The sequence below is a fragment of the Diachasmimorpha longicaudata genome, chromosome 14, assembly GCF_034640455.1.
Source record: "Diachasmimorpha longicaudata isolate KC_UGA_2023 chromosome 14, iyDiaLong2, whole genome shotgun sequence".
NCBI classification, from domain to species: Eukaryota; Metazoa; Arthropoda; class Insecta; order Hymenoptera; family Braconidae; genus Diachasmimorpha; species Diachasmimorpha longicaudata.
The window spans coordinates 6,174,163-6,201,644 of record NC_087238.1 but is presented as its reverse complement, the minus strand read 5'-3'; the positions used below and the strand labels follow the sequence as shown (position 1 = coordinate 6,201,644).

Genomic DNA, 27,482 nt, shown 5'->3' with positions numbered 1-27,482 from the left:
AACGTTTAGTGAAGTGCAGAGTGAAGTTGGCCATTTCAGTCGGAAATACCAATTCCCAATTCGAGACTACGTTCCGAGAGAGAGAGACAAGGGCTAAGTTGTTGCCCTTATCACTCACACAACTAAATAAATTCATTCTACGAGTAAGTTCGCAAAGAATACGATGACTCCTAACTTCTTTCTCCAACAGTTCTCCCTGTCTTTGTGTTCATAACCTCAATTTGTATTGCTGAAGTGTTTTGACGGTTTTACCACAACAAAGACTCTCTTCACACATCAAAACCTAGTCATTTTTGGATAATCCTGGTGTCTCTTGACAGGTAATTGTTAGTTAGTAATTCAAAGAAAAGTGTCAAACAGTTTTGAAGAGAAATCCTAGTCTCAGAATGCAGTGACAGCCGGTGGAAAATTAATTAACCACTTTATAACCTCAATAATTTTACTTTATTTCCTTCGTTTCAGCAGTTGTCAATGAATTTTACTCTTCATAGTCCCCATTTTATGTTTCCAATTCAAGATTCACGATGACAGGGTCTGCCACAGAGTCAGTGCCCGCTGAGAAAGCCTCAACCAATCCCCTAGAGCAATTCATCCTCCTGGCAAAGACAGCTAAAGGGGCAGCAGCCCTGGAGTTGATAAAACAGGCAGTTGAGACCCCAGGGGTCAACGTATTCGGAGAACTCCTGGACATGCCAAATATCAAAGAACTCGAGGACGGTCCCTACGCCGAGTACTGGAATACCCTGAACCTTTTCGCTTACGGTACGTACAAGGAATACCTCGCCAACAAAGACAAACTCCTGGAATTGACTCCAACGCAGAAGAAGAAGCTCCAGCACCTGACCATTGTCACTCTAGCTGAGAAATCCAAATGCATCCCCTACTCAGTCCTTCTGCAGGAGCTGGACATCAAGAATGTGAGGGATCTGGAGGACTTGATTATCGAGGCTGTCTATGCAGACATCATTCATGGAAAATTGGACCAGAAGAATTCTCAACTGGAGGTCGATTATGCGGGATTAGGGAGGGACGTGAGACCTGGAGAGACCGGGGCTGTTGTCGACACCCTGGCTGCCTGGGGGGAGACCTGTGATGCTGTCCTGGCGTGCATCAAGAAGCAGGTGATAGAGGCCAACACAGCTAAGCACAATGCCACGCAGCATAAGGAGAAAGTCCAACAGAATGTGAGGAAAATTTATAATTTTTTTATAGGGAAGAGAAAATTAGCGATTAAATGCACTCAGAATGACCAAATCGTTTATTAATGTGCAGATTGCCGTGATGAAGAAGTCGATTCTATCACAAGTTCAAGAAGCTGATATTGCCGGGGGTAGCTCAGCTGGGGGCAGTGAGTCAAGCAGAGAGGCACTCTCAATTCCCCAAGACTCCAAGAAAAAACAACAAAAGGGAAAAGGGCTGAGGGGTAGTGGTAAGTTCTGGAAGTCCTAAGTTCAAAGGAGTTTTGAGAAAGGAAAACTTTCTCGCTCTCCTGGTCTCTATTCGTAAAATTTTTAAATTCCGTTGAAAATTCTTCAGATATTTTCCAAGAGTTTTTTTTTGATACTTTTCAACAGGGTTTTCTTTTGGATCCCTCTAAAAGGAAGCCACGTTTATTTCTCCCTTATTTGTTGTGATTTTTCGAGGCCAGAAGTGTAATATATGTTGATATTTTGATATTACGGTAAAAAATAATAGGATATATCAATCATAAAAAGAAAATAAACTTTGTTTTCGTGATATTTCATCCAAAATGTTAGCGCCTGTAATTTCCCATAAAAAATCATCTAAATACTTGTATTTCATAATAAAAAAAATTGTGGAAATATAGTAATCATTTGTAGTCATGGAAATTTAAATAATTCGTCATTCAAATTTCCTCTTCAAATCCTAGAGCCTCAGTCTCAATGATTTATTGTTGCTAATCACATCAATATCTCGTGAATTTGATTTTAGTTAATGCATATGCCTTTTTCTTTTATTACAAATCATATCGTCACCAAATACACCATTTAATTTCATTTCATAATTAAAAAATTTTTTAAATCTTGAAAATAAGTTGGAACTGGATGAGTCGAGAATTAAAAGTAACAAGGGATTTTTCCCAGTTCAGGAAATTAAAAAAATCCTGGATATTTATTCTCCAGGCCCACTTCCAGATATCCACACAATTACCAAAGAAAAATCTTCAACAGTATTAGAAATAAAAAAAAATATTCGTGATTTTATTTTCAAATGAACTGGCGATTTTCAGGAACTGTCAATGCTCAAAATGGTAGCATGAAGTGATAGCCCCCGATAATTGGATACATCGAATACATTGAATCTTGAAAAAATGGTAAAATAATTGGATGAAAGGAGTACATGTATATGGAATTCTACAATCAATAAAATTCATGATATTTTTTAGTTTATTTACGTATAGTCTCGTAGACATTTATTGCGCAACTTTCATATTCACCAGATACACTTGGAACTTATTTCAAGCCTCCAACGCTTATTCTTTACATATTTAAATTAATTCCGTTACATTTTTATTATTGTTAATTTGAGTTTCTCGACGTTGTTCAACGTCCCCAATCAAAGTATTTATATTCTTGCCCTTCTTCAACCTATAATGTCATTTGCTTCGTTTACTAGCTTAATGTCTCAATGTCTATTCGTTAAAAAAATCGATGAGGATTCGATTAGGTATTTAATTAAACCTATTTCACATTTCAAAGCTCACATAGCTGATATCAACGTGTTTACATTAATCTCGTTAATTCAATTAAAACTACAATTTTTCACATTCTTACTGACTAATTTTACCGACAAACTCGGGCAATTTTAATTCTTGTAATGACTAGATTGCGATAATACTTCATCGCGGAAAACAAAATCATTTTTTTTTCCTGTTGTGCGAGGTTTTCATCACATTCATGGTTAATCGAGAACAAGGGGCTCAGGAGGTCTCGTTTAACTATGAATTTTCCCTCGTATGCAAATAAAAATCTCTAGCGAAGAAGAAGAGGCGAGTTGGTAAGTCATTATTCAAATTGTTTCAGAAATATCCCACCTCTTTGTAACGGATTTCATAAGCTAAAAAAATGCATGACCACCTTTTTGGATGTAATTAGTTCCCGAGACGATTAAAAAATTCATCATATTTTGCAAAACGTATCAAATTCATGGCTAATCGAGATCGGGGCTCAGGATTTTTCGTTTAGCTATGAATTTTTCCGCGAATGGCATCTCCAGCAAAAATATCCCCTGAAAATTATTTCCTCAGATTTTTGAAAATGTTCGGCTCGTCTCTTCTCATCGTTTGTCTACTCAATTGAAACTATTTACTCTCCCTAAAACCAGAGTTACAGAAAAAAAATCAACCATCAAATTATTGAGTCTGACCACCACAATTGAGCAAAATTCAACCAGAAATATAATTATTTAAATTTCATACACGAGACATTACAAGACACATTGCTCCCTCCATAATTACAAAATCTGCGTTGGACGATGTTGTGATAATTCGGATAAGGATACATCGGACGCATTGATAAATCTAAATAAAATTTTCTACATACACTCAATTCAATTCCAATAGTCTGTAGATTTTTTTTAATTGTACATTGAATTTAAATTTATAATTCAATGATTCGTTGATAACTGGACATAAATTTGTATATTACATTTACACTCATTTTCACACGCTCTCAATTAATATTACTCTTGATAGATAAATTTTATATACACATAATACGACGTGTTAATAAGTTATCGATAGAATAACATCATCTATTTATCATTGAAATATTTACAATTGATTTCCCTATCTATAACTGCTATTTACAGATTAAATACGAGTCCATCGTTATGTACAACAAGATAATACGATTTTGTTCCTAATAAAATTTGGCATTATTTCTGATCTCAGTGATTCAATATAAATTCTTCAACGCATAAATCTCTCCTCAATTATCTACTAGTTCATTTACATATTTATTAGTATTTTAACATTAATTTTCCATAAATTCAAAAGCTCACAGTGATGAAGAGAGTGAATTTCAGATGTTGTGTTCAATCAAATAACCATTCTTCATTTACAATTCATTATTTAAATTTACCTTAGTCTTTAATTTCATTTGACTAGTAATATATTACGTAATTTTATCATCACAGTGCAGAATGAACCATTGATTCATTTTTTATTTCGCTTTATTCACATTTTCATGTGAAATAATTGAAGTTGCTACAACTCCAGTAAAAAAAGTCACCCTTCATCTACAAATTCATTGTTCCTATCCTCTCATTAAGCCTGAGGAATAATTTCAATTCAAGATCAAGGGATTTTTGTCAAGGAAGATCATTTTAAATGGAGAATTCTCCCTAGAACATAAACATACATAATTTTTCCAATGGATTTTCACTTGAAAAAATATTTTGTGATTATTTCGTTTGAGTTTGTGGTCCAGTTTCGATATATCATGACTCCAATAATAGAAAATTGCAATAAATAATGAAAATAAGGAGATACTTTACACAATTATCGGTCGCTTGGAAATGGGCTTCAGATCAGCTTGTAAAACTAGCGTCTGAACTCTCTTATTGTTCTGCTATACTGATAATTCATTTTTATTGAGTGGACCATTACCAATCTTGGTATTGTTTATCGATTTCACCGAATCAAGGGCCTCGTCGATATTCAGACCTTTGATTACTGGAGACATAACGACGTCTATTTCCTTTCCATTGATGTTTAAGGGGGTCTGCGTCGATCGGTTCACTAATGTTGGCGGAGGCCTGGAATTCTTTCTCTCGATTGCGTCCATCTCGAATTCTACAATCGCAAGAATGAAAATTATCATGGGTGGAGATCTCCATCCCACCCACGAGCCTCTTTCTGGCACACAATAAATAAATAAAAATACAAATTATTCAGACAGTCAACTTACGCTCGCTCTGCGTAGAACAATCATTCGTGGTAACAACAAGTTTATTAACCGCTTTGTTCTGGTCACAAGTAACAGCAGTGAGCGTAACAGTGGCCATCATAGATGTATTATTCCGACCACTTGAATTAGTAGGTTTCGGTGTAGTGCCCCTGAACGGCCCCATTCCACGTCGAATATTTCTCTCAGGATGAATGAGGATTATGTACAACTGTTAAAATACAACGGAACCATACAAATTTTGATCAACATATTCCTCCCGAGTACAAAATGCTACCCGGACCGAAAATAAGGCGCAACGTCTCCTTCGAAGCTGAGATTAACACCTCTGATAAATGTTTATCGGCTGAATTCAACAAATTTCGTGGAATTTCGACGAAAGTCTTCAATTATCTTCTGTTATTTATTTTCATTAAATGTCCCCCCGAAAATTATTGAACTGAGCCTCTATCAATCTGTGAGTGACGTTTATTTCATCTTTCGAGGAGAATTCAACCTCATTCAACTGCCCAGTTTAATGCACCGATTATCTTGATCCTCAATTGTACCTTGGGACTGAATAGGCATGCTATAGTCACCGATGCTGAGAGACTGATTGTTACAGACATTGAGGTAATTCTCAGAGCAACATGGTTACCAGTGCCGAAGTAAAGCGGTACAAATGCCAGCCAAATTACACATGTTGTGTACATTGTGAACCCTGGAATTACAGAAATTGCGTAAATTCGTACCGACTCTCCTCTATTCCTCTTCCCTACAAAATATAAATTTATAATACACCTAACAATGGAGATACCCAATCTCCAACTATTCCCCCCAAAAAATTATCAGATAACATAGACATATAATAATAATAATTGCCGAGTGGAGTTGAAGAATTTATAATTTAGGAAGGAATGTCATGCTCCTCATACCGATATGTTTGCTCTCATTGAAGTCCTCAGGTATTTTTCTCGTCAATACTGCATACACCGTGCAGACGACGATCAATATAATCGGATAGGTGAATGCTATCATGTAGCTAGCATCGATGTAGCTATTGCAGACGAGAAGATTGTCTTCCCGTGTGGGATAATGATGTCTCGCTTTGGCTGGATCAATCACCATCCAAACAGCATTGATAAGAATCTGAACACCAACGAGCATCGTACAGATGATGAGCTGAGATCTTGGTGATATGAAGGATGGCCTCTTGGCGCTCTTCTTGCTGGCTTTGAATATACGAGCTATTCTATTAGTTTTAGTGAGGAGAGCTGCATATACTACGGTGAAACAGAAGCCGGCAGCGAACCTGAAAGTGGAGACAAGGCAAACCCTGGGGTAATTTGTTCAGTTAAAATAGGGGTAGTGGGGTTTATTAAGACGCTGGACTGCCTCTGAGGAGCTTCTGGTATTTTATATTTTGATGATATTGAAACTTGACAAGCGTCGGTTGATGAAATGGAAGACGAGCTGATGAAGATTGTGGGACTTTATTAAAGTTTATCGTAATATGAATATTTTGGTTTGAAAGTCGAGAGCAGTTTTTCAATTTTCTTTCTGTTCTGACTGAGGGGAACATATGCAATTTTTTGGTTGAATAGTCGATGATTAGCGTAGTTTCAAATGAAATTTATAATATTCTTTCCATAATTTAATTGATAACTGAGCATTTATTAAAATCACAGGCGTTTGTGCTCGTGTGTAACTGGGAAATAATTTGAAAAAATGAGCGGAGACTAGAAGCTGAATATTCCCCCTACGAGATTAAGCAAATTTCCCAGTTGGTCTGTTCGTGTACCGTATGTAAATTCTCGTCAGACATGTTTGTTAACGTTTTTCACCATATTCTCACCGGCACTTTCCGTTGAATGCAGATGCAAACGTACTTTCCGAAGTAACCGGTGAACTTGGTCTATCACATTTACCGGGGAGTCTCATTGAATGCATTAGAGCCAAATGTGGCGAAATGGGTTTATAAAGTTCCGGGTAAAGTGTGGAAATTTCGAAACAAAATATAATTATTTTGTAAATGGTAACAACTGCTCGGAGAGTTTGAGCAGTTGGAAATTCACAAATTTTCCATCGAGATTTTCGTTTAGAACTCACCTCTGGATACCGCATACAATGTCCGTTGGTTTTAGTACTAGGGTGAATGTGACCAAGTAACAGAGGAGAATTCCGGTCAGGAGAATGTAAGATAATTCACGACCGGATGCACGAACTATGGGGGTATCGTTGTTCTTGAAGAATACGCCGACGACGAATAATGTTACCTGAGGGAGATAATTTTCCATTAATGTCTTCTGCTTCTTTTATTTAATTTTCCTTGACATTACTAGAGTCAAACACAAATTGAGATGTTCAGGCACCTCTGGGGTTCGTCTGAAAGCCAGACATTTTCCCCAGTCGACCTGATTACTTGAGATAAATTGCAAATTACATTTTATTAAAACATTATTAAAATGAAACCATAAATGGGGTAAATAAAAATCGGATATTTATTTTTCTTTATTATTCTGTTAAAGATGAAGAGACTCTTTATGCAAAAACAATTTCAGGAAATATGCATTTCCCATAGACCATTATCGAGAGCTATTGAAGCCTCTGATCTACAAATTGAGGGAGAAAAATTCAAAGGTTACATTGTAGGGCAGAAAAAATTAACGAGGTATCGACTGACGGTTCCATCTCGTCGTGAAAGGTTGGAAATATCGTAGTATCAATTTATCGATGAAGATTTTGATGAGAATATCTGTCAAACAGATTTTTCGATCGTCGCTCTTGATATCTAACTCTTGGAGGATGGGATCTGCTTGTGAATCATCAGAGAATTTTTTTCCTGTAAAGTATTTTATGGGTAGTAAAAGGAACTGATGGGCGATTCCTTCCCATCACTCACATCTACCGTTGGAGTATCAAAGATGTCCGTGACTTTGATTTTTTTTTCAACCGATACTTTTGTTTTAGAGATTCGCGTTTCATTCGAGAATTTGGTCTTAAACTCAATTACATTTATTACTCCGTTACATTTATTTTCCACAACGTATTTCCCTCAAGATTCGTGATCACTCCCCACAGCTATCGATATTAAGATAAACAACCGGTTAATTGAATTATCGTGTCAACGAACTGATAAGCGTTGAATTAAAAAACACTTTAAACCGTGTCCCCGAGGTAATTAAATTCAACTCATTTTTGACTGATTAGTTTTTGATGAATATCTCAGAATCTAAGAACGATATCCAAATTTTCAACATAACATTTTTTATAGAGTGACTCAAGTCCTACATAAAATATAATAATAAAAAATTTGCTATCTCCCTTAGTTTGGGAGATACGGATCAATTGGAATGTGAGTCCACTAATCTCAGTTAATCCTTCGCTATTGATTTATCGTGATATAAAAATTCCCGGCGGTCGTATTGTTTTTTCCGATAACAATAATAATAAATAATGCACTGAAAGAGGGACTGTGGAGGTCCCCAGTAGAAAACAAATAATAATAAAGAGGCATTAATGCTGGTACAAGTGGAAAACTCACAAGTATTCCACTGGCAGAGAACGACATGGCGCCGATAGCCCATCCGCTATCGGGTTTGAGAAATTCCTCGGGAATATCCTTGCAATGGGAATGTGTTTCATCGGGAACTGTCCCCTGGGGGCATTGCACACATCTCGTTTGATCTTCCGCATGTCTGATCTGAAACAAAGCCGTCCGAACAACACACGAATTAAAAAAATAACTTTCTACGACCACCGTGACGTCCTGTCGAGCTTCACATCCAATCCCGGATGCCGAGCTTAATCACTGCACCTCTTCATGTCACTTAATGAGATAAAGAACTTATCTAAAAGTTCTGGGGGCCTCAATGCAATTCGAAATCTCATATTCGGATGAATTAATTCAGTTGCGATGCGATATGACAGCGAGAATATTCGGGTTATTGCATATGACCTTTAGGGAGACTTGATAGTCAGCCAACAGGGGAAGGACGTAATTTAGATAATATTAACCTGATACTGGGTGCAATCCAGGCAGTGCCAGCAGCAGCTTTCGCCTTCAACGTATTTTTTTGCTTGGCCGACCCGGCAGGGTAACGAACAAACACTCTCCGGTGGTTGAGGATTACCCAGGCCAAATTGGATATCTGAAACGGACATTACAGATCATCTGACATGCGATGGGACCCACCTGATGAGCTGACGAGCCATAACAGAATTTATTTCCCGGAATTCTTTCCGAATTTTTGATAATTTTTATGTGAGAACATTTTACCCTGCGATAAATTTCTTTTTCGACTTTACCTGACATATTGAGACTCAACTCTCCCTCCAAATATTGTCCAACTCGTATCCACTTGTAGACTCCTGGTGAAACTTGCTTGAAATGAATGATATTGTACCTGGCAGGGCCGTCTCCGTTTTTATCGAAGTGAAATTGGTCACCTGTCAGACCTGCGCCATAAAATGTACCAGAAAATGATCTGAGTAAAAGCTGAACAAAGTAGAACATTAAACGGTTCCACTCCCTACCCTTGAATTCGACTTTCCTGAGGTACTTCAGTAGTTCTGTGCCCTTTGTAGGTTTCATAGCATCGCAAAGGCCAAACTCCCCGCGGCACAGGTCAGCGTGCATATCTCTGCAGGGAATCAGTTACAAATTGAGTTATGTCATAATACAGAAGTTCGCCTCCTGGGGCAGTATAAAGGGCATTAGAATGAACATTGGCGGTGCTTGAGGGAGGGTATTACCGGAATGCATAAGCAAATGCCATAACAGCATCTGAAACGAACTGCAGTTGATCCTCAAAGGCTGTATTCTGCTTTGTCAGACGTTCCTGACTGGTGCAATTCTTCTTGTGCTTCTGATTGTAAGGTGTCTCGGAGGAGTTTGGATAGCGACATTCAAAGTGGTCCTCCCAAAACTCTAAAATATATATAATCAATTTATCGAGTACTCGGAAGGGAATTCCAGTGATTTTTTTCTACAGCAAAATTCTGAACGTGTCCTGGGAAAAAAATGTCTGGAGCTGTTTGTAATAAATAATTTCTTGTTTAATGGAAACTTTCGTTAATGAATATTCGAGAATTAGCAAAGTCACTGGAAATTAACATTTACGAAATGTCCGTCGGCTGTAAAGTTTCCTAATGAATAATCCCTCCGAAAAAGAGAATCAATTTCCAAACTTAAAACTCCATGAAACTTAACTGCACTGAGTGCACCTTGTCTCAGCATCGAGTTGTTGGATTAGTGTTTGAGTTCAGCGAACGAAATGCCATTTCATGAATATTCATGCTTTTCCGTATCTTGTGAGTGATCTCGAAAGATACTGAAGCAATTTCAACTGAAAGCCAAAGCACTGCTACTGTATAATCACTTCAATTCAATAGAGTCATTCACAATTTATGAGGACAATTCCACTTCAAATTGATTTAGTGAATTGAATCATTTTTTTGCAAATATTTCTTCGAAGCAAAAACAAAATTCCATTCGTCCAAAATTCCCATAAATATCGCTCAAATTCTACTCATTAAGTCACACGTGAAAAGGAAATTATTTCATTTGAAATGTAAAGGTAAATAAACTTCGTGTCGCAATCGACGATTAAATTTCCTTATCACCGGAATTAAAATTCCTATTCATATAATTTCATCGAAATTCCTCAGGCAAATGAGATTGTACGTCTAAATTGTCGTTATCTCCATTTTATTGAACGTGAAAGTATGCTCTCTGTCAAGGATAATTACAATGAGACTCACCCACGAACCAGGGATTTCTCCGATTATTTTCCACAGTTAAACCGAGAAAATAGTCCTCGAAACCCTCAACAGGATTTGCCTGCGGTTGAACAGACAATGTGCCCTCGACTTCGGGCTCATTATTATTGCTGACTAATCCTCTTGCACTCCAGCCATCACTTCCAATCCAGGAAAATGCACCAGTTGCGTTGCACCGCCGAACTGCTCTCATTACGCCCGCTACCTCCTGATCGGATCCGAATATAATGCACCCTGTTTGAGAGAATGGAAAATAAATCATTTGAGAATTCGTGAATTCAAATTCCCACAAATCGATAAAAACTATCGAGAAATGGCGCCGATCGCTCCGCACGTTCTACGGCTCCGTAAATAATTTAGAAAAAATATAGCGGCTCTCAGGATGAGCTAAAAAATCGGAAAAAATTTGAGAAGTCGTGTCAATTCATGTAGAATCACAAAAAAAATCGATAATCGAAAAATAGATCATGGTGATGCATTGAAATCACTGCAAGTGCCCCTCGAAATCGTTGCAGACATGGGAAATCACTATCATTCATCACGGACCTGGTGAAACCGCGAACAACCCCTTTAATCACCCCCAAAGCGGACCTCGGTATCTCCAGTGACCTCTTACTTGAAATAGAACAGCAAAAACTCTCAATCCCTCCCTCCCTCCCCCTGCCCCCTGAATTTCGATATCACAAGCGACAAGAAATGAAAAAATCCAAGTTTTTTCAGTTCTCACTGACTATTGTGCAGCGGAGCTCGTGACGGCTCGTAATTAATCATGCTCACAATGAGTCTACCTGCATAATTGTGAGTGGAGTTCCCAGATTTATTCACGTCGATGTGAGAATAGGCGGGGGGGAGGAGAAATAATTGACGAAGAGTAATTAGTCTTGGCACAATTAGGAAGCATGAAAAATGGTTTAATATTTCAAAGGTTTATTTTGAACAAACAATTTAGAAGCAAAACGGAGAAATTTAATTGGGGACATTTATTTGAATAAATAATTGAGTTCCAACTTAAGTTGTCATTTTACGTGTGGAAAGTTAATAAGGTATTTTTTTTTTCATTAACTAGTAACAATTAAACAAAATTCACGAAAAAATCACCTGTCACTGAGCAGTTGACGAATTTTCTTGAACGGTACGATAATTTCTGTTGAATTTTTTTCTTCCTGTACTCTTGAAAATTTTTCCCCCCCTGTGAGGGGTAAAAAGGTCTGACGGAGTGCCATTTAACCCCCAATCAATGACAGATAACTTCCCAGCTATCGTACATTTTCGAAATGTGATTGGTAACGGCGTTCATTAGCTCCCGAACACCTTTCCCCGATCATCCTGTCCTCCAAACGAAAGAAGTCCAGGTCCCCAGACTTTCTACCCCCATGAGCATCCCCATGAGAGTCCACCAACGAGTAATGACCCTCCCCCGGACTATTCCTCACTCCGATCATCCCTCAGTTTTTTCCCCCATCGCATCACTCTCCTCCAGCAAAAAGCGGAGCGAATATCCCGGAAACGTGAAAAAAAAAATATTTCACGAAACGAAACGACTGAGAATGAAACCTGAAACATTTCTATCACGGCCCAAACCTATTCTTCATTTTTTTGCTTTTCAAATCCAGACGAGAGCGATTCCAATAAATTTTCGAACAATTGGACTATTATTGGACACGTTGACTTATCCCTCTGTCGAGTTAGAATAAAAACGTCGGTGTCTTCCCTAGATTTCGAAAAATTTCTCTCGAAAATTCCTGAAGAAGACCGTAAGACTCTTCAACACTTGTTTCATCCCAATAAGCCCCCGAATCTCCTTGATCTACAGTCGTTCCTCACCACTTTTTGCCACTTCGTGTCCCGGAAGCCACCCCTATACACTCCCCATGAACCTGGGGAGTGATCAGTTTGGATTAAGACACAGTAGCATCAGAGATAGGACTCGTACATCCCTGACAAAGGGCAAAAGGTGCGCTTGCAATTTTCCCCACGTATTGCACGTCTTAAAACGAGAAAATCACGTCAAGTCGCGGTGGAAACGTTTCGAGTGGAGTTTCCGCGATCAAAAACAATGAAAATTATTTTATTTGTAAAACAAAGACAACATACTATAGTATATTCACTCACATATCTCACTTCATGCATAAAACAATTTAAATAATTTTTTTTCACGCGTAATGTGTATTTTTAAAAATTATTTTTGATACCATGAAAATTGTTTGTGTTATCATGATGACAGTGATATGAAGAGAAATGAGTTTTAGATATTACCTCTGGCCCTGGGCTTCGTTAGTAGCTTCTGCACGATACTGTCGTATGCTGTTTCATCGGCAACCCCGGAATCCTTCACAAGTTTCTCTTTGATGGCAATGCATATTTGATATTTTGCTAAAAGCTCCTCAAGTTCCTCGTAAGCCTTCAACAAATAAAATCGCGATATTTTATTTCGCCACATGTGCTCGCAGAAACGTATTTTATTGTCCCAAGTACTTATATATAATATATTATATGTATTGACAATGCCGCGGAAACCGAACATCAATAGGGGGATTAAAAAAAACTGCGTCGGTTTATTGAGCACACCTTCGTCCTGCCCCTGAGGGTGTGACTTGTGATTTATTATCCCTAACTGTCCTGTCGCCCCATGAAATTTACTGAAGACATTTTTTCTTGTGGACATGGCAATCGGCTTCCGGTCAGGAAAGGGGATCGTGAGTGATATCTGAAATACGATATGACCACACTAGTTCATTCTACATGACAAATGCATCTAAAAAATTATCTCTGTCAAGATTGACATGGATATTGACATAACGGATGTCCCAGAGTAATTGAGAGATGATTTAGCACTGGAAGGAGAGCTTTTCCCCCTCAATCAATAAAATTTCCAATTAATTACTATAAAAAATATTGCTCAGTCAATTTAATTGTTGGGGATTTTTTTATTAGCATGTGTAATACATAATATGTACTGTATGATATATATACATGTTTCTAAACGTTTATATGTGTGTATATATTTTTTTCAATTGAAATAGTGGATTACCGAGACATTCGCGGAATGAATACGCTGGTGTCTGATCAATCTACTGTTGCACTACTTATTTCTCGTACGTCTTGTTCCGCCACTACTCGAACCCCGAGGGGATGATTAAAACATCTCTGACATATCACTCCCCTCGGAATTTATGCTCGAATGAAGGTCATACATGCGCATCTCATTATCGCATTATCTCCCTTTAAATCCAAAACCTATGCGAATTAGTGTGTGTCAATGGTGAGCTCTTGACGGGTATTCGGTCATAAAATAGTCATTTTAAAGTACACTGGGGACACATTGTCTCAACTTCAGACTCAAATAATTTGTTATCCATCATATTCTCGGTAAATATTCCAGAAAGCAACCCTAGGGGCTATTTGTCTTGATCCAACGAATTTTCCGGCTCCCTCGCGGCTCGAATTGACTTTGCGCTCCCTTCAACCAATACACCTGCGGTCGTAAAATGCAGAAGTAAAAGTATCTCTTCAACTAGCTGTTCAAGTGTAAACAAGTGCGCTGTGTAGGGTACCAACCAGTGCTTTTGCAGAGAAAGAGTTGAAAAAGTTTTTTTTTAACTCTGAGATGAAATTTTCATCAAAATAATTTATTGTACATGGCGACACACATATTAAGATCAATTAAAATTTAATTCCATGATAGTTCACCTATTAATGAAAACCTGAACGGGGGGAGGAAAATAGGGAACAAAAAGTACCAGAAACGAAACATAAATATTAAATTCCCAAAGGTAATTCCGTTGAATGTTTAACCGAGTGTTTGCATTGAATATACACTCCACACCTACAATTTTGGAAAATAAATGACAAGGTAGATTGAAAAATCCAATCTGTTCAGAAAGTACAAACAATTCTCGTGAATTTAAAATTCCATTCAACTTCAATGTTCGTCGGTCGAATGAATAAACCGAATGACCGAATAGTTCCATTTTTTATTTTCCCTTTATCTTGGGAGGGTAAAAATGTACCTCCAGTTATGCTAATTCGAATAATTTAATGTATCTTGTGGTTATGCCATCCAAATAACAAAAAAAAAATTTTAAAAGCCGAATAAATGAGCTCAAATTTTTTGTAAGAGAAAATACCCCCCGTGCGGGTTCTCATGAATGTTTCATAGAATTTCTCTCTATTGTTTGTTTTTCCCGTGAGAACAGCAATACACCGCATTCAATTCTCTATTTTGTTTATTACATTTATTCTGCGTTTATTACATTTTTTTCGCTCCTCCCTTCCCCGAATTCTCCTTCTCTTTATCTATTTTTTTTCTCCATTCCTTTTACCATTACCGAGCTTTCATTACCAACCACTTGGGCTGAAAGGAAAAAGTAGCGGAAAGAAGTCGTGGGGAAAAAAAAGGGCGAGAGGGCGGGGGGAGAAAAAAAATCTGAAGTGTTATTTATGCTTTGCATTAGCGCCACCAGGTCTGTTGGTTATTGTTATTATTATGGTTTCCTGGGAGGGACTCATCTCTTGTTTTGTCGCTGGAGAAAAAAACTGAGAATAACTGAGGTGGAATATAAAAGTCGTTTCATTGTGTCGGCAATTGAAAGGCGCTCGAATAAGATTTTATGGTATTTCTATAATTTCTGATTCGAAATTGAGATACACCAGTTCCAAAGGGTCTTAAAACAAATGGCAACACGTAACAACATTTTGTTTAACGATTACATGTATTTAAAAGTTGATAATTCTTGCCAACAACTAGAGAAATGCTGGTAAAAATTACGGGAAGCTCCGGGAAAATTCTGCACATATGGAAACAATGACAATAACAATTGTCATCGGTGGAAATATTACTTGAAATTCTAGCGCGATCGGTAACACTTCATTTCCCCACTCCACAATCGTCGAGAAGAGATCTGTTTAATGACGTTCGAGAGAAAAAATTCAGTATCAATTACCGAAATGGGATTAATTACGGAGTACAGTAATCCATCAAACATTTTCAATTAAACCGAACTCGTCAATTTCCCCCAGTTCGATATCACCTACCGGTCGGTATCGTGTGACCCCATTGAGTGACAATTACTGGACAACTATTCGATTGAACAGCCCTCCACGTGAGGTAGAACGAACGTAGAAAGTGCTCAACACCATTTCCGAGGTGTCGTTGAAAAGGTATAAGGTATGGGTGAGTTATACCGAGGCATTTTCCCACTGGTGTCACGTGAATCGGATGAGTGTCGAGTGCAGGGACAGATGGAATTGGAGGAGGACGAAGGACATTACGATAATTTGCATTTTCGGATCTTACACATTAGCGGGACCGTACCATCGCCAGAGGTATTGAATTAACGTTTTGAGGTGGTGTGTACTTGTCGCCTTGAGCCATTGTTTCATTATCCAATTTTAATTAAGTCGTGAGCTCCATCTCATTACCTTCAAGGGCCGGAGAAGGGGAATTTTTGTTTATTAAATTTTCCTCTGGTATTGCACGAAAATCCGAGGTATTGCCGGTGGTTTACCGGATTCAATTAGGGACTTGATCGATGGGGTGAAATTTACATTTTGCGGATGATGAATGGATTTTTTTTATTCTGGGTGAATGCCAGATGTAATAAGTGTTGCGATTAAAAATGTCACTGTCAAAGTCCCGCTGACCATCTCCATGAATATTCAACAGTGAAATTAAAAATCAAATTCGCAAAGTGCGAGCAGTAAAATAACGGGAAAATGACGGAATATTTGTGCTCCACAAGGCCAAATGATTCACCTATTTGACTTTTTACCCAGTGACAGTGACAGTGGTCTTTAACAATTATTATCTGCTGACTCGCTCTCAAAATTTAGAATTAAAATTTTTTAATGCATAATTCACCTTTCTTCCCTCTCACTTTATCACCCTACATCTTTCATTGTACTGAACAACCCCCTGGCAAATTGAAATCTAACCGAGTTCCTCCAACTACCCGGGAACTACTCACTATTTCCCCCGGAGTATTTTTTATTCACCGGTTAAGAGGAAGTATGAAGGCGCTATATATTTTTGAATTTGACGACGACAGAGTAGTGACTCTCGTTACCCCTGGAAGGAGGTCGTACAAATAAATATTTATGGTGTCCCATCAGGCATGAAAATTCTATCACCCGGCTGCGCACCATTTTAAATTACCCTATTACTCCCTCACCAGGCTATTTTTTTTTTTGCCAATATTTTTTTTCTCCAGCAGCCTTTGTCGGATATATATTTCCCCCCCCCCCCTATCGATATCCGCGAGCCTTTGAACGAGGTGTCATTCTCCGGGAACTCGTTAAATGTTTTTTTTTAAATTAATGCACGAAATATGGGACATTAAAATTGTTTGATGTTTGACACTCACTTTTATACCGTAATTACTCTCTTCATATATTATTGAAATATAACTCCAGCCCATCTTCCTGACGATATCGACCATCGCTTTGACTTGATAATGATCACTGGGAATTGTTCTCGTGAAGTATTCGAAGCGCTGTTTGTTGGAGAGTTCAGGACTCGTTGAGAAGAATGAAACCTGCGAGCAAAAAAAATAAAAAGTAGAGTTCCATTTTGAAATACAGAAAATTAAACTCATGTGTACCATATAATACATAGTACACATGAAAATTGTATGAATACACAGCAGCCGAAAAATTGAACACAAAATTACGAAGTCTTATCAGCGAAAAGCTCATTTCCCTATTCCATTGTTGCCTCCAATTTCGTACCCAAAAATCTCTCGACAGTGGAATCCCTGAAATTCACCAGTTGTTAAAGTTCATAATTGCCACCTAACACATTAATTAACTTTTCGTAGCTCTCGAAATGACCTAATTAATTAACGCGTAAATTTTTCGGAGTTGTAAAAAAGAGATTTGATTTTTATTTGACCCAAACGTGAATATATTTTATGCTGATGTCAATTCTGTCGTAAGGAACCATCAGGATTCTTCAACAGGATTGTCCCATATTTGCAGGCACTCGAGAGTGCTATTGTGGCTTTGTGATAGTGGGGTGTCATCTTATTTACTTGGGGGGTGTTGAGGATATGCTGGAGTCGACGTATATTGCAATTGCTCGTGACAACCAGGAGTGAGCATTCAGTCGCAATTGCCAGGGAAATTCTCAGGTCTGCAGGTGCATTTTCCTGAAAATTTTTATCAAATTTTTGGTACTTTATATCATTCAATTATTTGAATTTCACGCCTCTGTCTTTCACACAAAATTGATTTTCAAAAGTGAAAAAAAATGTTCGCCTACTCTCCTGAATTTAAAGGCTTTTTCGTCGTAAAATTCTGTGAAGGAAAATCTCAATTGACTGAAGTAAATTCGAAGTTTTCTCCTTTCTTCCTCTCCAAATAAGAGGGAATCGGGAGAAGTGAAGGGAGGAGTTGTGAGTCCCGGTGCTTTTGCCAACGTCAATGGCTTTCTGATATCCCACCAACTCACCGTTTGCTTTCTTCCCTCCTTTCACAGATTTACTTTCAATATTCATGTCACGTAGGATCAGAGTACAGTCTCAGTGTTGAAAAGCACAGCCGGAGGGCTTGTGTTCCGATCCTCCATGTCCTCTACTCTGAGTCAGCGTTTGAAGAAAAGCACGTCCATTTCAATGGATTTTTTTTTCACAACATTTTCAGTGTAACGACGTTTTCAATTTTTCATCATCAGTCAATCTGCTTTTTTACACTTATTTTCTGGAGAGGATTTGCGAAATAAAGGGTAAAACTTTATTTGCGTTAGTGGAGAATATTTTACAACTGCAACCATGTTTTCATGGACAAGAGCTTTTCGAAGTTTTTTTAAAACGCTTTTTCGTGGCTCCTGCATCGATGCGCTAGCTTTTTTTCATGGCATGAGGTGTATTATTGTTGAAAAAAAATTGGAAGCGCATGGTTTCTCTGATCCTATAAGGATTAGGTGAAACGAAATGAATTCGGAAGGGGGGTGAGGGAGAGGGGTGACACGATTCAGGAGAATAGTACAGTTGTGCACGAACAAAAAAAATGGAGAAAAATTATTTTCAAGTTTTTTTACCCGAGGGAAAATCCTCGCATCGTACACGAACTGAAAATTTTTGCCAAAAATTATCCGAGTATTTTTTTTCAAAACGAAAACATATTTTTTTGCGATCACATAATTCGGGAAAATTTCTGATTAATGAAAGACGAATAAATGAATGAAAAAGGGATTTTTCACAATGAAAAAGCAGAAAATAAATGATTCCTCGATCAGCATAACTCATGGGTGGATTCAAACTGTCCTGATACCACCGAGTGATTGATGATTCCCTGCATATTGGTGTATTGGATAATTCATCTATCGAAACGATCAGTCAACCCAATCACCTCAATTATCCCAGGGCTTTCAACTGTGTTGAAATTCTCGCGGGATGCACGTGAGCCCGAAACTTATCGTGTTCATATCACGCATCATGGATACAAACTCGATTCCCCTTCGCTCCTATCGGCCTGAACATCGGTTGGCAGTATTTCGTGTTAAAACTAATTCGTTGTTCTGAAACTAGACAGAAGCTGGAGATCCATCGATGAATTTTGATTAGAAATTTACCCGTAACTTCTTATCGCTCCGTAATTCCCGTAAAGTTTCCGAAATTTCGTCGAAAATTCAATCGAAAATTCATAAATAAATTTCAGTTTTTTTTCCTTGGAAATAAATTCCATCGTGTCCGTTTCACTTTCCATTCGACATTCGTGTGAATCATGAATAACCCGGAACGGAACGCGGAACAACTCGCCGTCGTTTACAAATACGAAATCCCAAGTTATGTTAGGGTAATCGTAAAAATGCGAAATGCGAGGAAAATAAAAAATAATCAGTCATTAAAAATTTTCTAACACTTCTGCACTACTGTGTCACCTATCGATTCGATAACACTCGTCCCCAGCGGTAAAACCCAATATAAAACTATGAAAAAGAATCCAGTGTAACATCGACGCAGAACGAAAAAGTTCAAAATTTTCAATATCCCAAGAGGCGCGGACCAACCCCTTCATAATGCACCCCCTGTGCTTCACGATACCGATACTCCTAAGTACATTCTACGGTGAGACTTGACATTACATTGTTATCGCGCCCATTATCGGGAATTAAATTATCTGACGAAGTATTTCCGGCCCAGGTGTGAGCACCATAGACGGTGGACTTCGTGCGGAACCGGGTCAATTTCCTTACGTCGTATCCATATGGATGTTTGAAGGTCACCACTGCAGTGGCATTATCATTGACAAGACTCACATCCTCACAGCAGCACATTGTGTTGCTGGCTTTAGCTCGGAAAATTTATTTATCCTTCCGGGTGTTGTTGACTACGAGAACGATCGCAGGGACTGGTTTCGAGTTAAATCGTATCGTATCCATCCGGATTACGAGAGTCTCCAACTGCAGGGTCGTAGATCTCAATTGACACGTCATGACATCGCTGTTCTAACGGCAAGTATCGACCTCATATCGACTCATAAAAAAATATAATTTACATTATCCAATAAAAATGTATTTGCAAAAAATTTTTACTTTAAATCTATTAAAATTCTTCGGTGACTTTGCGATCTGGCTGATGAACAATTTTTATATTGACTTCGGTGCGATAGCTGGTCAGGCCCTTGACCTATAGCGGACTGATCCTCCCAGCTGAGCTGAGTGATGAGAGGATCGAGGCCGATGGAGATGATCGTGGCCCACATCTTGTCAACGCTACGGATGCCATGGCCATCGACGATGCTTTAAATATTGCCCGCGACCATATGGATACTGACGATAGTGACGACAGTGACGACGACAGTGACGACTATCACGAACGTTGTTGTCAATGCGGAGTAGATTTTACGATACCCGGATGGGATTTCATCGACGAGTCCAATGAGAAGTTGTTGTATTTACTCCACACAGACGCGATTGTGTACTCGTACAGAATCTGTGTCCAGCAGCGAAAGATTCTCTTCGAGAATGAATTATGTGCAGGAGATTTGGAGGAATCCACCATTGCGGGGGAGGTAGAATTAATTACCATAACGAATTTTCATCGGAGAAAAATTTCTGTCGTTCAAATGTCTCTCAGAAATTCTCGGAAGAGACTCTCACCCGGAAATAAATCGCGAATAAAAATTATACCTCTTCCGTGCGATCGCCGACGGTCGGCCGAGGCTCGGCCCACTGTTGGCCCTTCCTCACGTCCCACCAGGACAGATTCCCAAGCAGGTACTCTAGTCTGAACCTTCTCTCCAAGATTTCCCGAGGACATTCGGACGACAGAATTTTTCCCACTCGAGTTATTGCACTTAATTGTTTAATTAATTAGGGGGACAGTGGGACGCCGATTCTACTGAATCATAAAGTCATTGGTATCGTTGTGAGAGGTGCCCAAGAAGCTCACGGTGCCATCCTCACGACTATCCTCAGGATATCGCCGTATCTGAATTTTATTAATGAAGCAGTCCAGGAAACCCGAAGTGTCCTTCTGGATCTTCTCAACCGCAAGGGAAAGTGAGATGAGTCCTAACTCATCCTGGGGATATGAGTCATATCTGTTGCTGCAATCAGCGATAATGTATCCCTAATAAACCCAGTAATTAGACAAATAGCCCTATATCTCACTCTCTTTCGTGCCCAAGGCCCCCTGCCTACCACTTCACACCGCGGGTCATTAGCCCAATCATACCCAGGGTCACCCACACACTCACCCGTACAGGAAAGGCACATCTGTACTTCCTAGAATCGTTATCGGTCAATGAACAAGTTCTTGGTGCTTCTGTGTCAAGCGGCGATTGGTTAATTCTGATCCATTGTATTAAAGCCCAATATATTATCGTATAATAAGCGAGAATTTCGACATCATCAGTCAGTCTGATCGTCTTCTCCAGCTGTAGAATGAGGACAATCATGCTGTCATTGTCTTACTGCCTCATTATATTAATATTGTCTGCGTATATTCACGGTAAGCGATTGATTGGGATCGATCGGAGATCGGCAGGCGATCGACGATCTTTACGGAGTGAAAAATGGTTTATTTGAACGGAATCAAGAGCTTCATTTGCTGTTTATCTGAGTATTGTGTTTTGTCAGGATCAGGAAGCACTTTGTCGATGTTGATAACAGGTATGTTCGATTAAAATTAATTATTTTTCTGGGGATACTCAGATGTGAATAGCATGGATGGTGGACTGCGGGCAAAACCTGGTGAATTCCCTTACGTGGCTTCCATATGGTACCGATCTCATCACATCTGCAGTGGTACCATCATCGATACTCTTCACATTCTCACCGCAGCCCACTGCGTCCAAGGAAAGGTACCGACGGATATTTCCGTTCTTCCTGGTGTCGTGGATTTCGAAAAGGATGCGAGAGAGTGGTTCGGAGTTGAGTCCTATCGTCAACATCCTTCGTTTGAGATCGTTCCATTGGAAGGATGGGCTGGCCAATACTCCAGAAATGACATTGCTGTTCTCCGGGTGAGTGAACCCCAAAAACTTGAAGATGAATCGATGGTTCGATTGAACTACGAACAAAATGTTTATACAATAAAAATTGTTTGTTGATTCAAATTTAGTTACAAAAACCTCTGGTATTGAGTCCGCGGGTTGGAATAGCTACATTCTGGGATGGAAAAATAGAGGCTGATGGTCTTGATGATGTTCCCCATCGTATTGATGCTATTGATGCCGTAAGGGCAGATGAAAATAATATGGACACGGAGGACGACTGCCTCGATGATGACTCCAGCAACGATTCTAGTTCTTCTGGGTCGACCATAGGGATGACAGCATTGTATAAAATACCAGGATGGGACTATAATGGGGGATGTACGAAGTCCCTGTATTTGTTATGGGTGGATTCCTTCATTTATCCGTATAAATTCTGTGTCGACACAGGCAAAATTTTGTTCGAAAACCAATTGTGTGCCAGTGATGAGGATCATGCAACAATTGCTGCCCAAGTAAGACAAATGATAATATCATGCAAGCACCAAGAAAATTCTCAAGTTGTTTTTTTTTTCAAAAAATTATTTTTTATCTGAAGACCTGATTGGAGAATTTTTTTTCTGCGCGTTCTCCACTCACATTAACGTCTTATTTGAATTTTTTTTATTCCCAGGGGGACAGTGGCACTCCAGTTCTTTTGGATGGATCAGTAGTGGGCATAGTAACAGGTGGGGCAACCCAACCTGACGGCCGAGTACCGATAACTATCTTGCGGACATCTCCCTATTTGGATTTCATTGCTCCAGCTGCCAGAGCATATCCCCAGGGAACCCCTCGCACCCATGGTCCAATAATATAAAATCCATGTACCATAAATATTACTCAAAGAGATAGATTATTCCTAGATTTATTGACGTCACATAATATATTGTTTTTTGCACTACGAAAAGTACAAATTATAATCAAACCAAATGAAAATAAAATTCGATCTTACTAGAAGCGAAAATTATCTAATAATTTTTTTAATCTGTGCAGCAACCTCTTAATTAACTTATTGAATTTTGAGACGAGTCTGGCGATCACTCATCGTATCACAGTACGAAATTGAGACTCGACAAGTTCTCAACTTGAGATTCTCACTTTAGGAAGTTTGGAATTTCAGAGTGAAAGTCTTCTTCGGGGAGACGCCCGTCAATAATTCAGGTGAAAGCCCCATAAACCGAAATTATGCGCTAATGATATGACTTGCGTGTACTTGGGACGTCTGGTGTAAGAAATGGATGCAATTTACGTCCTCGTCATTAATCAATACCTTCGATATTCGAATTTGATCGGAATTCCGATGAAAATCTAATCGGTGAGGGGCGGGGGGGGGGAGACGTGACAGGTGAGCAAGTCATCCGTGCCAGTAATTGGTATCAGTTTCTCGGTACACGTGAAGTTTTCACTGGTGAACATGAACCAATTTCAGGTTGTCATCATGCGATCTTTCGATCATCACCCCCTTCAATCTCGATAATTACGGCTCGAGTAATTAAATTTGATGATCGCGCAACTGCATAGTTGTCAACGACAGGTACAGAGGCTCAATCACATTCTCTGAGAAGCCATCAGCATTGGAATTTCGAGTCATTTGTCATTTGATTATTTAAAACATGTTAATGAGGTACGGTAATCACGAGAATTTAATTTCAGTGTGTGACCGGCTCTGGGACTGTCGAAATAATTAAAACGTGATGGCTGACAGTGTAAACGAGAATGGAAGCTTTAACGTTATTTTTTCATTAGTTGCAACAATTTTCTGGGTAATTTTCATCCAACTTTTACCTTCGTGTAGTTTTAGTAACAACTCCATCCCCAACATGTTCAATTTGGAGCCAACCTGGTTGACATCTACGCTTGGTAATGGGCTCGCATCTGTTGGCTGTGTTACTTGGGAGCTTAATAAACATTTCTAAAGGTCATCTTAACAACCCCCATTTCTCCCCGAATGTTCAACGATAAAAAGTTATCCATGTAAATCAATGTCTATCCGAGACACCGTTTACCCCAACAAAACAACAATATTAACGATTTTCAGTATAAATTTTAGTGTAAATTTCCTATCCCTCCGGACGCTATATATTTATCCACCACTTTCACATTCTCCGTCTTCGAAAGCACGTAGTGAAATTGCCAATCGGTTTTCGCGGCCAGGCAAAATAAGATTACTCGGAAAATAAAGGGGAACCGGCTGAGCCCGTGAAACTATCGTTGGTAAATTGAAGCCTTCCCCTTCGTGTCCCTGGTACGAGCCAAACGATTCAACAAAATGGAATAACCGTGTAATGCGATAGTTACTAGAGCCAGAATGTACAACCCCTGTTTGCTCATGGGTTATTTATTTTTGCCCGTTTCACGGTACCATTTTCATATTTACTGATAGAACTATTTCTATTTTTTCATGTTCAATGACCGAATTATGACGCGACCTAAGTCAATCAAGTTCGGTCTCTGTTCACATGAAGATTCAACGTAACGAGATATCAAATCAGTGGACCAGAAAGTCCGTATCGTTTATGGGCACTCACCAAAATGAGTGATTACATATTTATGATAAAATATTTCGGAAGTGAAGTGGTAAAACGAGATGGGTTGATTTGCCCCTGTCGAGTTTTTCCGCAATACATCCAAACTGAAGAGAGATAGCGAATTTTTTGTAATAACATTTATTGTAGGCCTTGACGTGCTCGATAAAAAAGGTAACAATGATAATTCTGCTATCTCCCATAGATCGCGAGATATTCATCGAAAAGTCGTCAATAGTGACTAATTTGGTTTTACCCATTCGCTACTCATTTGGGATTTTAAAAAATTGACTGGAATATTAAAAAATAAAATTGACACTTTCAAAATGTCCATGTGCTTTCTAAAGTACTTCCATTTTCACAAGCTTCTCACTGATATGAAAACCACCCCACATATCCCATTTGAATTCCACTGCCATCGTTCCAAATTCCGCACCACCTGCGGTGATTTTTTTATTCGATTTCTTTTGTAATTCTTCCATAACGGGATCACTGGCACATCGCTATCTATCAGTGATTTATTGAATGCATATGGATTCGATATTTCAGAGCGACCGAGGGTGGAAAAAAAATTGTAACTAGATAATACACGCGCCACCAGTGTCCAGATGTCAAAATTCATTGATGAGATCATATTGAGTAGGTCAGTGATAATATCCACTTTTTCCTCTTCTCGTAATTCTGACTTTACGAATCATTATGCAGGAAGTGGTAACGAGTATATAGATAACTCCATTGTGAAATTCTGGTGAGATTGTTACTGAGAGTTAATGCACAGTGTGAAGTTGCTGTGTTGAGTGCTTCTTGTGTGGACCAACTCCTCGCTACTCAGCAACTTTCCCTGAACCACATGAATGTGATCCAGCATGTTGAAAGAAAAATGCACAAAGTTTCGGAGATTAGAGGGGATAAATGCTAGTTTAATGTTTTGTGATTTTTAATGTCACGTGAATTTTATTCATAACGAGGGTGTCTGAAAAAATAATGATTCACTTAAAAGAGTAAAAGCAGATTGCGTTCAAAAACTCTTCTCCTGCACTTTCTCGTGCTTTTTAATTCTTTAAGTTGATGCATAATTCAAGATTTCGTCTTCGGAGATTATGTTCACAGCCCAAATGAATTATAAGAGCCGCAGATTTTCTTATAATCCCTTTTGCAACTAAAACCGCCCCCAAAGAGGTGTTGAAATTAATAATAGATCACACTTAATAACAAATTAATTCAAAAGACCTTTCGAGCAGTGATAATTACAAATGTAAAATCCCTTTTTATGTTGTATCTTTCGGGGAACCCCGGTCTAAGTAGTGGTGAAATATTTATAAACTCATGGTCATAAAATTCTGTTTAAAAATTAAAGGCAAAAAATAATGAGAGGAAGAAATTACTCTGTCAAAGCGAAAAACATGAAATCCTTACTTTGTTTTCACAGGACAATGCATAATACAGGTTCTCATTGTTCAAAGCTCTCGGTGAACATTCTACCGAGAATAACTGTCTAGGCCCTGGCTATGCTCGGCACCCTGACCACTAGATATCAACATGAAAGCAGAATTCAAGGTATCCATCCCACACACCTGAGTTGATAGAATGTCAAATGGAACATTCACGTCCGGGTAAATATTTTATACCTCCGATATTATCATAATAATCGATTACTATGTAAATTACTTTATTAATAAATGAGGAAGGGAAATGAACGTGATTTTGCTCTGGTAAAAATATTTCCATTGCAAATGGATAAAAAATTAATTATCCGGAATCAAATTCCATATTTTATTTGTCCACAGGAAATTAATTAATTAATTATTTTTTTATATTTCAATGGAACATAAATCATTCCAGAAGACCAAGTGCGATATCACAGATGTGAACCCATGGGATCACCCCATGACTCAGTAGAGATTTGAAAAATCAATTAGACAGATTACAACGAAGAATCGCTGAACCTCGAGAATTTATTTTTTTTTCGAGATCCTCTGATATAGCAAATACATCGAGCCAACCGGGTTTTGTAACACTAAGGGCAGGTGTATAGGAAGGGTAAACGTAGGGGCATAGAAAAAATAATTTAAAGTTAGCCGCAGTCCCATCAATCATAACGGGCGATCTGAGCTGTGGGCGGGAGGTTGACGACTTCAGCTAATGCTTTTGGTTTCTTATGGCGCGGCAAAAGTTATTATTCTTCATCATCTGCATACTGAATTACCACTAGGGGGAGAGGGGGGATTTTCGCACGCATCGCACTCCCTAGGGATCCCTTCGAGGTCACGACTGATGAGTTTATCATTAATTTATGGAGTCGAAAATGTTTTTCACGACGAAACTTCGGCGAATTCGGAGCAGTGAGAGGAAGGAGTAACGGAATAAGTGTGTGCAGACCAACAATTCATGGATTTTTATGATGAGTTATGGGAGTTTTGCAAGTGGAATTTCTTTGGCACATTAGGAGGATGAAGAAATGGATTATCAGTTAATTTTGGTGTATAAACGGAGAGAAAATTCGGATGAGAATTATGAGAACATGAGGAGAATCGTCTAGGGAAGTTGCTTGTGTGCTATTTTACCAATAGAATATAATACCATAATATTAGTAAATGATATAGTTTGATAATTAATAATAGAGTGACTTCCCCAGGATGATAAATAATTTATTTAACAGATTGATCGAATTTTTGCTTCAGAAAATTCGCAAATCGTCACGACTTGTGTATTTCTCTCTGAACTTTTCCAAATAAAGATGAAGCACGTAAGGCACCTGAATTCCCAAGTTCAATTGGCTGAGTACCAGTAC

General features: G+C 38.6%; 4 protein-coding genes across 8 annotated transcripts in view; 3 read left to right on the top strand and 1 right to left on the bottom strand.

Annotated features, from left to right (window-relative positions):
• Window positions 1-3: 3 nt before the first annotated feature.
• On the top strand, window positions 4-2,415 carry LOC135169214 (COP9 signalosome complex subunit 7b). 4 transcript variants are annotated; one of them, XM_064133983.1, is made up of 4 exons: window positions 4-143; window positions 518-1,184; window positions 1,273-1,429; window positions 2,252-2,415. In XM_064133983.1, the coding sequence occupies exons 2-4, from the start codon at window positions 525-527 to the stop codon at window positions 2,284-2,286; spliced, it is 852 nt and encodes a 283-aa protein (XP_063990053.1). In that variant the 5' UTR covers window positions 4-143; window positions 518-524; the 3' UTR covers window positions 2,287-2,415. The 4 variants fall into 4 exon arrangements, with proteins under 4 accessions (XP_063990053.1, XP_063990052.1, XP_063990051.1 ...); XM_064133982.1 differs by having other exon boundaries at window positions 86-320; window positions 466-1,184; XM_064133981.1 differs by having other exon boundaries at window positions 86-320; window positions 463-1,184.
• A 786-nt stretch (window positions 2,416-3,201) lies between these two features.
• LOC135169204 (metabotropic glutamate receptor 2-like) overlaps window positions 3,202-27,482 on the bottom strand; it is a 60,459-nt gene continuing 36,178 nt past the window's right edge. For both annotated transcript variants that reach the window (XM_064133962.1, XM_064133961.1), the window contains 13 exons: window positions 17,051-17,221; window positions 12,945-13,089; window positions 10,671-10,922; window positions 9,663-9,837; window positions 9,444-9,550; window positions 9,216-9,365; window positions 8,925-9,058; window positions 8,452-8,610; window positions 7,017-7,183; window positions 5,843-6,219; window positions 5,477-5,628; window positions 4,932-5,139; window positions 3,202-4,816 (listed from right to left, as the gene is read on the bottom strand). In XM_064133962.1, coding sequence (XP_063990032.1) covers window positions 4,593-4,816; window positions 4,932-5,139; window positions 5,477-5,628; window positions 5,843-6,219; window positions 7,017-7,183; window positions 8,452-8,610; window positions 8,925-9,058; window positions 9,216-9,365; window positions 9,444-9,550; window positions 9,663-9,837; window positions 10,671-10,922; window positions 12,945-13,089; window positions 17,051-17,221 — 2,421 coding nt within the window. In that variant the 3' untranslated portion in view covers window positions 3,202-4,592. The remainder of the gene's footprint in view (window positions 4,817-4,931; window positions 5,140-5,476; window positions 5,629-5,842; window positions 6,220-7,016; window positions 7,184-8,451; window positions 8,611-8,924; window positions 9,059-9,215; window positions 9,366-9,443; window positions 9,551-9,662; window positions 9,838-10,670; window positions 10,923-12,944; window positions 13,090-17,050; window positions 17,222-27,482) is intronic.
• LOC135169211 (chymotrypsin-1-like) lies at window positions 19,568-21,286 on the top strand. The gene is made up of 4 exons (XM_064133976.1): window positions 19,568-19,753; window positions 19,829-20,139; window positions 20,298-20,699; window positions 21,005-21,286. The coding sequence occupies exons 1-4, from the start codon at window positions 19,705-19,707 to the stop codon at window positions 21,191-21,193; spliced, it is 951 nt and encodes a 316-aa protein (XP_063990046.1). The 5' UTR covers window positions 19,568-19,704; the 3' UTR covers window positions 21,194-21,286.
• Window positions 21,442-23,109, top strand: LOC135169212 (mite allergen Eur m 3-like). Its single transcript, XM_064133977.1, has 4 exons — window positions 21,442-21,640; window positions 21,844-22,154; window positions 22,253-22,639; window positions 22,798-23,109. Exons 1-4 carry the CDS (start codon window positions 21,574-21,576, stop codon window positions 22,981-22,983), a joined length of 951 nt encoding a protein of 316 aa, XP_063990047.1. The 5' UTR covers window positions 21,442-21,573; the 3' UTR covers window positions 22,984-23,109.

Excerpts from the sequence above, each read along its gene's own strand:
- LOC135169214 (XM_064133983.1), top strand. The coding sequence starts at position 525 with ATGACAGGGTCTGCCACAGAGTCAGTGCCCGCTGAGAAAGCCTCAACC. Across the intron at positions 1,185-1,272 it reads AGGAGAAAGTCCAACAGAAT|ATTGCCGTGATGAAGAAGTC; the intron begins GTGAGGAAAATT and ends ATTAATGTGCAG. Across the intron at positions 1,430-2,251 it reads AAAAGGGCTGAGGGGTAGTG|GAACTGTCAATGCTCAAAAT; the intron begins GTAAGTTCTGGA and ends GGCGATTTTCAG.
- LOC135169211 (XM_064133976.1), top strand. The coding sequence starts at position 19,705 with ATGCACCCCCTGTGCTTCACGATACCGATACTCCTAAGTACATTCTAC. Across the intron at positions 19,754-19,828 it reads ACTCCTAAGTACATTCTACG|GTGTGAGCACCATAGACGGT; the intron begins GTGAGACTTGAC and ends TTTCCGGCCCAG. Across the intron at positions 20,700-21,004 it reads AATCCACCATTGCGGGGGAG|GGGGACAGTGGGACGCCGAT; the intron begins GTAGAATTAATT and ends TTAATTAATTAG.
- LOC135169212 (XM_064133977.1), top strand. The coding sequence starts at position 21,574 with ATGAGGACAATCATGCTGTCATTGTCTTACTGCCTCATTATATTAATA. Across the intron at positions 21,641-21,843 it reads ATTGTCTGCGTATATTCACG|ATGTGAATAGCATGGATGGT; the intron begins GTAAGCGATTGA and ends GGGGATACTCAG. Across the intron at positions 22,640-22,797 it reads ATGCAACAATTGCTGCCCAA|GGGGACAGTGGCACTCCAGT; the intron begins GTAAGACAAATG and ends TTTTATTCCCAG.